Source organism: Zootoca vivipara, chromosome 4, assembly GCF_965207765.1.
Source record: "Zootoca vivipara chromosome 4, rZooViv2.hap1.1, whole genome shotgun sequence".
NCBI lineage: Eukaryota > Metazoa > Chordata > Lepidosauria > Squamata > Lacertidae > Zootoca > Zootoca vivipara.
The window spans coordinates 96,295,765-96,305,740 of NC_142587.1; the positions used below are offsets into that span (position 1 = coordinate 96,295,765).

At 48.0% G+C, this 9,976-nt stretch overlaps 1 protein-coding gene across 1 annotated transcript in view; it reads right to left on the reverse strand.

Moving 5' to 3' along the window:
- Window positions 1-9,976, reverse strand: part of UVRAG (UV radiation resistance associated) — an 89,511-nt gene extending 79,535 nt beyond the window's left edge. The window contains exon 1 of the mRNA XM_060273928.2: window positions 9,480-9,976. Coding sequence (XP_060129911.2) covers window positions 9,480-9,557 — 78 coding nt within the window. The 5' untranslated portion in view covers window positions 9,558-9,976. The remainder of the gene's footprint in view (window positions 1-9,479) is intronic.

The window sequence follows — 9,976 nt, forward strand, 5'->3', positions numbered from 1 at the left end:
AAACGGCGTTTCCGTGCGCTGCTCTGGTTCGCCAGAAGCGGCTTAGTCATGCTGCCCACATGACCTGGAAGCTGTATGCCAGCTCCCTCGGCCAATAAAGCATGATGAGCGCTGCAACCCCAGAGTCGTCTGCAACTGGACCTAATGGTCAGGGGTCCCTTTACCTTTACCTGAACAGCACTACTACAGCCTACCCTGTTTCTCCGAAAATAAGACGTAGCCATAAAATAAGCCGTAGCGGGATTTTTAAGCATTCAAGGAATATAAGCCATACCCCGAAAATAAGGCATAGTGATGGGCACAGCAGCAATGCCGGCCGCGACAGGAGGAAAAAAATAAGACATCCCCTGAAAATAAGCCATAGTGTTTTTTTTTTTAGGAAAAATAAATATAAGACAGTGTCTTATTTTTGTAGAAACACGGTACCTACCATACTTGCTTATTTGAAGACCTCAATTACTGTTCAAAAGTTTGTTTTAAGTTGTCCAAAACAAGTTTCCAACCCAACAACTTTTAAGGCAACACAATTTGAATATTTAGATCTTCTAGGGATTCAAGTATGCAGAAGTACAGTACACCAATTGGTACCCAGTTTGCTGAAGTGGGTTATGAATTCCAGCTAAGCTCAACCCTGGCACCTCTTGATTAAACACTATCTGAAAGGAAGGAGGGTAGACAGACCAGAATGCACCAACCAAATTCAGGGAACCTGCTTCTCACTGGCACACAAAGGTCCCCATTCCTAAAGGCACAGAGGTTTCCCCACTGCAATCACAAAGAATTCCTAGGCCACGATGCTAAGCTCCCTCTCGTGCTTTTATGTTGTGCCAAAATGTCTTCATAGTCACTACATAAGAAAGGCAAAAATCATGCCACCCAGTTTTACCACTTGATCCTGCAGAGTTGCAGAACTTATTTCCTGGAATTAAGGACAACTGTCTAGACAAACTGAAAATAGCTTTATTTAAATGACACTTACTGTATTCTTTTGCTACTAAACATTCTTGTTGAACTTTCTTTGTTCACAACGCAGCTTTGAAAAAGTGTAACTGTTACTTTGTATAGGTGTTTGCTGATAAAAGTTTCAATTGAATTAATAATCAAACTTCTCATCATAGTAGCCAACTCCTTCTATTCATTTTTCCTCATGAATAGTGCTAGACAACAACCAGAAGCCTCATACCGTACTAGTGTCAGATGTGTTGGCCGCTGCAGTATATGAGTCATGTTGGGGCATTTGCTTTCTCCCCTGGAGAAAGAAGTAAGGAAACCGGCAAAGTCCTCTCCAACTCAGCACTCAAAATTCGCTAGGGGGACTTTGCACCTGACTATTGGCAACTTACAGGGACCCGGGTGGCGCTGTGGGTTAAGCCACAGAGCCTAGGGCTTGGCGATCAGAAGGTCGGCGGTTCAAATCCCCATGATGGGGTGAGCTCCCGTTGCTCGGTCCCTGCTCCTGCCAACCTAGCAGTTTGAAAGCACGTCAAAGTGCAAGTAGATAAATAGGTACCGCTCTGGCGGGAAGGTAAACGGCGTTTCCGTGCGCTGCTCTGGTTTGCCAGAAGCGGCTTAGTCATGCTGGCCACATGACCCGCTGGCTCCCTCGGCCAATAAAGCAAGATGAGCGCCGCAACCCCAGAGTTGGTCACGACTGGACCTAATGGTCAGGGGTCCCTTTACCTTTATTGGCAACTTGCAACCAAGTGAAGATGCCATGTCTCCACCATGTGAAGGCGCATGGTTCATGGTTCTTGACTGTTTTCACACACTAGCAACACATCCTGTAGAATTCTATCCATTATATTTTATCTGCACAATCAGAATGGATTTCAGGCACCAAGAAGTTTAATTGAAAAATACGACTTTCGAGCCTCCTGGCCCCAAAATGTCAACTAAGCATTCCGTTTTGGAGACTGTAACCTTGGCTTAAGGAGGTATTTGGCACCTAGCTGATATATCTGAGTTTTTAACACTGCCCCAGCTATTTCTTTCAAAATCCCGGGGCTCTTAACAGACCACAGGAACAGAAGTACAAATAAGCCCCAAGAGATAAAGCACAACTGGCAGGAAAGTTCAACTCACAGAAGATGCTGCAGTTCTAAACTAGGATTGCCAGAAGCCTCTCGCCAGAAAGGCGGCAATGTCCACTTTTTGCTTTCAAAAATGCTAACTCCACTTTGCAGGAACTATCGCAAAATGCAACCCTAAATATGTGGGGCTTACTTCAGTAGAAGCATGCTTAGGATTGTGCTACACATTTTTCACATGCAAATATTAGTGCAATTAATAATACTAATTTATTATTTGTACTCCGCCCATCTAGATGGGTTAAAGCAAAGACCTTAGCGGGGAAATGAAAGTGGTATGTATGGACGTCATACCTACCGTACTTTCTACTCATAGAAAAGTTAGGAAAGCTGCTTTAGCAGAAAGCTACGAGTTTATTTATATATTCCACAGATTTCAAAAGCCTCCCACACCTTCCTGTGTCAAAAACAGTCCCTTGCCCAGATGCCAAACCACACAATTTTCCCTGTGGCCTACAATGTAGTTTGACAGCTGTCCTCACAAACACCAGAAAACAAAACAAAACAAGTCTGGATATCATACAACAGTGAGGTTGGAGAAAACTACAGTATCAATGTGCTTTGCTCCAGGCATAGCTACAAGCTAAGTTTTTAAAAGAAACCTCCTCTGGTCCAAAACCTGCTAACGGCTTGAAGAAATTTACAGGACTCAAAAGTTAAATAAGTAAACTGGCCAATTTCCAGCCAAGCAGAAGGCATTTAGAATGAAATCTCATTTCTTGTTAACTGAAAAAATAAGGGGATATGAAAGTTCCCTAGATACAAGAATACAAAGTTTACTATTCTTCCATGTGCACCAACACTTTCAACATGACATCTTGAAAGTCTTGTTATCCAACAACCACCAGACAAAAAGGAGGACTTGACAGGTAAAAGTTCTACCCTGTTTTAAAACTAATGGGCTTATTAAAAACACACATACACAAAGAAATGAAAAGCTCTAACTACCATGTTAAGCAGACAATTAGTTTCCTGCTCCAACCTGCTGACCACAAGAATGGAACCCCTTTGCCAAACGATTTTGCAATCCTTGAATAGCCACAACAATATCTGCAGAAAATCACAAGAGTTGTGCCTATATCAATTTAGAGATATCTAGTTCTTTTCCCAGTAGTGATGTATGGAAGTGAGAGTTGGACCATAAAGAAGGCTGATCACCAAAGAATTGATGCTTTTGAATTATGGTGCTGGATGAGACTCTTGAGAGTCCCATGGACTGCAAGAAGATCAAACCTACCCATTCTGAAGGAAATCAGCCCTGCGTGCTCGCTGGAAGGATAGATCCTGAAGCTGAGGCTCCAATACTTTGGCCACCTCATGAGAAGAGAAGACTCCCTGAAAAAGACCCTGATGTTGGGAAAGATTGAGGGCACAAGGAGAAGGGGACGACAGAGGACGAGATGGTTGGACAGTGTTTTCAAAGCTACAAACATGAGTCTGACCAAACTGCAGGAGGCAGTGGAAGACAGGAGTGCCTGGCGTGCTCTGGTCTATGGGGTCACAAAGAGTCAGACACGACAAAATGACTAAACAACAACAAGTTCTATAATAGACAGTCATGTAATCCCCACAGGTACTCAGGACATGAAACCCATTGCCACATGCAAGAAACCATGTTCCATCCACAACTGGAAAAAACCAAAAACCAGAAGTAAATGACTCTAATGCAAGCAGTATTCTCTTTCCCATTACCTGTACTGGTTTTTACATAACAGGCAACACTTTTCCTTTCAGACATCAGTTTGAAATGTTGAGGCAGTGCAGAAAGCTAACTTGCTTGAGTGCAAGAACTACTCATGGTCCATGGTTGAAGCTGATGGAGATCTCAAATATTTACACTGTTGTATATTTACACTGTTGCATCTACCTTTGAAGTCAGCATATCTCAGTGTTGTGTGTAGTATAGTGGTGTTGCAATTATAAGTACTTGTGTTCAAGTATTTGAAATGAACTTTCCACCATCCAGTTTGTACAGCGGAGCGTAAAATTTAGGAGTTTTAAGCATTCTCAGAACCAAGTTAGCATGGGCTGGCTGATTATAGCATGGCTACCACATGTGTTAATAAACCTTAGAGATCCATCTTCAAAGACTTGTGATCATTTCAACCAGAACTAAGAGAAAACAGCCGTGGAATGGGTTGTTTTTAAGTAGAAATGCATGATATCTGTCAAACAAGCATCCGAAAGCAGCTCTGCAACTTCTGAGAGATCAACTGACAGCAGCGTGACTGCTCCCAACATTTTTACTGAAATCCTTCCAAGGGGAATTGTGGCTATAGGGATTATTTGTTCCACTAGGCTGCCTAGTCACAGCCAATAGGAAAGACCAAGACCTGTAAGAACCTCATTACCTCCGAAGATTCAGAAGTTCACATTCATTTTAATATAAACACACATCTAATGCTTCACTACTTTTAATAATGTAGAGGTTTGTTGCTTGGCAGTGTAAACAAAAGTGGGCATCAAGGTTAATATGCTAATAGCCAATTGAAGATGTTATGATATTTTCAATTTCTTATTCTGTTTATAACTATTTCCTGCCCCAGAAATTCCAGCTTGTTCTTGTTAGAACTAGATATCAACCAAGCAGCTACTGAGTGGGGTGTTAAGGGAGGAGTAGTGCCACTGGTAGGAGACATGGTGGGCTCCTTCTGGGGTGGCTTGTCCACCTTTGGTCCCCACCCTGCACTCAGCTCTCACCTGTGGCTCCTAGAAGTTGTCAGTAGGCAACAGCGGCCACACACCCTAGGAATGGTTCGACTGTCCAGCTAAACCAAGTGAGGGCAAGCCAATGGGTCTCAAACTTTCAGTGGGTTTGGGAATTCCCCTGCCTGTGAAGACAGGCTCCAACAAACTGAGCAGACAAGACCAACAGTGGGTGAAGAAGGTGGTTTCTGTTCCCAACAGTTTCCGCACACACTGCAGAAGGAAGTGAGGGGTAGCTGGGGTTCATCAACCTGGGAAGGTAGCTTATCTAGAAGAAGGAGGAAAACTATTATCCTAATCCTCTGCTAGCTGCCTTGCAGGTTATCTTCAGGAGAAGAAAAGGCTAAGGAGCAAACCCTACACAAATCCAGAGTGAAGCCCCTAAGGCAGTTGGATGGCGCCAGAAGGAGGCCCAACATTTTGCTGGCGCCAAATGTCTTGCTATGCTCTGGACCACATCAGCAAGGCCGAGGTGCGTAGGCTTTGTCATCTGGGCAGCCCAGCACCTCCATACATACTGCCCAGGCTTGCACCCCGGAGAGCTAACTTTGGTGCTGCTTTGGTGGTTTCACCCCCAGAGGCGCACTTTATTGTCACTCGAGACAGATGGATGCCAACAACTGAGTGCCACAGAAATAGAGCTCATAAAAGATAAGCAATAGTCAGGGAGATACTAGAGGTTCTGTAACTGAAAGCAAAACCCAAGCAGCTACCGTGTTTCTCACATTTTAAGACGTGCCTATAAAATAAGCCATGGCACGATTTTCTGGAGGCAATAAAATATAAGGCATCCCCCAAAAATAAGACGTACTGGGATATTGTTAGTGGTGGGAGCAGGTCTGCATGGCGCTTCTGCAGCGCGCGCCTCGCTGAGCCCCGACTGGGTCGGGACTCGGTGTGCCACGCGCTGCTGTCTCTCCCGGGTCCGGCTGGGTCGGGGCTCAGCACAGCGCGCGCTGCTGTCTTTGCCGGGTCCCGCTCAGTCGGGGCTCGGTGCTGTGCCTAAAAATGCCATGCCTGCATACATAATAACAACATCAAATGTAGGAGAATAATCAGAAAGCATGAAGAATTATCTCTGAAATCAAGTCATGATGACTAATCCTATGCATCCTATGCTCTATTTTTTTATATAAAAAAGTGGAATAAAATAAAAAAAAGCTTAACTAAAAAAAAAGACATCCCCTGAAAATAAGTCGCGGTGTGTTTTTTGGAGGAAAAATATAAGACGGTGTCTTATTTTGTGAGAAACACGGTAACATTTAAAGCAGAGACTCTGCCTAATCCTTTAAATCAAGGATCTTCTTCTTCTTCAGCGATCACTCATAGCCAAGTTAGATTGTCTTCCATAAACACGATTTTAACAATGGGTCCGTAAGTGACTGTGGAGGCAAATTCTGGATCCACACGTCCTTCCACAGTGGGGACATTGGTTTCCAGGCGGGAGTTGATCACGGTGTGGATTTGCCAAGCATGCCTTCCTCTTAGCACGTTTCTCCATTGCGTCCTGAGATCGAGTTTCAGGGATAGGGAACTCAGGGCCCTTCAAATGTAACTAAACTGCAACTTCCATCACTCCTTACCAATGTAACACTGGCCAGGGCTGAAAGACACTGGTATCCAGAAAAACCTAGAGAGAAACAGGTTCTTCACCCATGCTTTAAATGAAATCCTTGCAACTGTGGAGTAGGTAAGGGAAGAAAGTGGGATCAATCACAGAGTAAGTTGACCAGTATCTACTTCCTCTCTTGGCAAACTTTTAATGGTACACATGCATTCTCAAAGCGTGCATGAAGGCATCAAGTGGCAGATTCTATTTCACAAAGCATGTTCCAAACAACAGAATGGAAAAAAGAGATATCTTTAGTCTGCCAACTGAATACTGATCACCAAGCCCTTCCACCATTGATTGAAGCAGAACTTCAAAAAGAAAGCTTAAAGTATCTGAGCTTTGAAGCTACAAACACACTATGCTATATTTAGGTAAGCCATCAAACAGAAGAATTGCAGATTTGCTGAAACTCCGTGTCCCTTTCCAAACAAGCTTCACAGTACCGCAAAAGTCACATCAACAAGATCTTTACAAAAACACCAGTCAGTTAAACAAGAGGGAGGAGAAAGAATGCTAGTGTAAAGGGAGAAAAAATGGCTCTCCTCTCATTTCCTTTATAATCGTGCTCTGGTCCATGGGGTCACAAAGAGCCGGACACGACTAAACGAAAACAATTTTGGTCAAGAAAAAAAATGTTCCACATGAAGGGGGGAGCAGCATGGTGAGAGAACATGCATCATCCAAACAAAAATACATTTTCATAACCAACCACCTACTGAGAGGCAAAATACCTTCATAATAATTTATTTAATAATAAATACCCTGTCATTCAAAGATGCCCTACATCACGGGTGTCAAACACAAGGCCCGGGGGCCTAATCCGGCCCGTCAGACCTCGTCATGTGGCCTGCGTAGCCACCGCCGACAATAGCCGCTGACAGTAGTTCTGGAGCCTGCGATTGGTCGAGGGTCAAAACCGGGGGCGGGGCTGCAGGCGGAGGCCGGGGCGCTGGAGCCGCGCTGACGGCCTTGGCCAGGGAATTTCAATTTCGAATGAGGCTGAGGGAGGCGGTGGCACAGCGGCCAGATGGGGAAGTGAGATGCAGGAGGAGGAGGAGGAAGCCCGCCGAGGAGGTAGGAAAGCCCTACAGGCGCCGCCGGCAAAGTTGGTGCCGGGACGGAGCAGCGCTGGATTTTTTTTTTTGGCGGGCTTTGCTGTTGTCTCCGAGAGCGAGTGAGGCGGCACTGGGGAGCCACCGCCCGCCGCTTCCCTTCCTCTCCTCGGCTGCATCCGGGAGGTGGGCGAGCAAGCGGGCGAAAGGGACGCGGAGTGAGCCTGAGGGGGAAGTAGGCGAAGCGCAACAGTCGCTCTCTTGATGGAGCCGGGTTTCTCTTCCCTCTTCCCCAGTTTTCTCCTCATAGACACTTGGGAGGGTGCCTGGCTTTTGCTTTGCCCCCTACCCCCGAGCCGCCCTTTGGCTTCTCAGTTCCGGCGGAGCTGCTCCCCGGGGGTTCCTGCTCTTCCCGCTCTGCCGCCGCCTCCTCTCAGCCCCTCGTGATGTAGGGCTCCAGATGGAGTCGCCTCGCGGTTTGAGTAGGTGGGAGGGGAATTTTTTTTGGGGGGGGGAGGTTTTCAAGCCTCCTCTGCCTGCAGTCCCGGTAGGGAGAGGCGGCGGTGAAGACGACAACAGCACGGGTGGGGGGAAGAGCAGCTCTGAGGCGAAGATGCACGTCCGCTGGGGCTGCCGCCGCCTTCCTCCTCGGGAAATCCGCTGCTCTCCCTCAGCGCGAGGGGAAGGGACTCTGGCGCTGAGGAAGGAGGATGCAAAAGCAAAGCAGGGAGTTGGCGCTGCACCGCATGTTCCTGCCCCTCTCCAAAGCATGGGGTGGGTTGCAGCGTGTGGCATCCTGCCTAGCGGGGTTTGGGTGTGCGTAGGGCGGGAGAGGGAAGCCCTCTTTCCATCTGCAGGTTTTTAATCCCAGCAGTGGCTTTCTCCTTCCTGCCGAAGGTTTAGTTGAGCCCCCCCCCCCCGGAAGCCGTCGATCCCCACCTTTTGTTCGAATTTCCCTCGTTTACATCCCCTCCCACACACGCGCCACGACGCGGGAATGTGATCCGCGTGGGGGCGGGAATGAGCTTACATTATTACAAAAAACAGTAATAATTGAATGCAGTGACAATAATTTATGATAATAAAGAGTGGACACATAGTCCTACAGACACAACCGGCCCTTTGAGGGTGACCAAACTGCTGATGCGGCCCCCGATGAATTTGAGTTTGACACCCCTGCCCTACATGAAAATAGGAAGCTTCCTCATACCAAGTCAGACCATTGGGTCCATCTAGTTGTCCACACTGACTGGAAGCAGCTCTCCAGGAAATGCCATGGGTTGAAACTAAGGTAGGACACTCTACTAGCATGCTACAATCCTTCCCCTATTTTTTCCCAATGTTTCAGATGCTGGGGTGGGTGGGCTAGATAAACAACGTTTTCATATATAATTTGCTTAATCTCCACTTGTCATAGAGAACACTTTGAGTTTACCTCCCCCCCCCCCCACTTCTAAATGCTTTCCTTTTCGTTTTCTCTTTTAAATTGCAAGCCTTAGGGGGGGAATCGCCTTATTTCTGAGTGTCGTAAACCAGTCTGGGAGGCTGTTATGACTGCAAAGAAGCCAACAGAAACATTATCCACAAATGCATGTACAGTAGGCAAGTGCAGCCTCCATTCATACCAGCCTTGTTTTCTTCACCCTACAATGATGGAACAAATTAATCTCCAACGGAAGGGCTGCACAACATTTAGCAATTGGGTCCATCAGATTTGCAGACTTAGAACGGATCCCGAGGGCCATCTAGCCCGAAACCCCCTGCAATGTAGGAACCCATTGCCCAAAGCGGGGTTTGAACCCGTGGCTCTGGGATTAAGACTTTCCTGCTCCGCCGACTGAAGCCAAGCCAACCTTCGCTTTCCGTGCAAGCGAGTCGCTTTCGCCAGCTTACTTGCAAGGCTGCTAAGCCCTTCTCCACAAACCGGGGCCCATTAACCTCTTCCTGCCCGGTGCACATGCCAGGAAGGGGGGCGGAACACACAACTCCCCTCTTCCCTCCCCACCCCAGGCGGAGACCCACCTGCTGAGAGGGCAGCTCCGCGTGCAGGGCGCGGGAGGCCGGGCCCGGCGGGGGGAGGACGGCGGCGGTCTGGCTCATGCTGGCGGGGCGCGGGGGGCGTCCCGGCGGGAGCGGCCTTCGCGCCTGCGCATTGAGCCCCCTCCCTCAGGGTCCTCGCCGCCGCCGGGCACGGAAGGGTTAACGATGACGGCGGGGGGGGGGGCGACGTTCCTCAACCGCCCGAAATGATCCGAGACCGACAGCTCGCTCCCTCACGCAGCCATGTTCCTGCCCCGTACCGCTGCGCGACAAGGGAACCGCGGAGGAAGACGCCAACGGAGGCACGCCGCCCGCTGATTGGCTCAAGGGGGCGGAGGGGCGGGGCTCCGGCTTGCCACGACGCGTTCTCATTGGTCCGCGGCAACGCCGATCCAATCCGACGTCCGCGACGCCGCTGTTTGTATGCGGGGCTTTTAAGGGGGGAAACGCCGCCTCTGTCAAAGAGCCCTGAGAGCCGC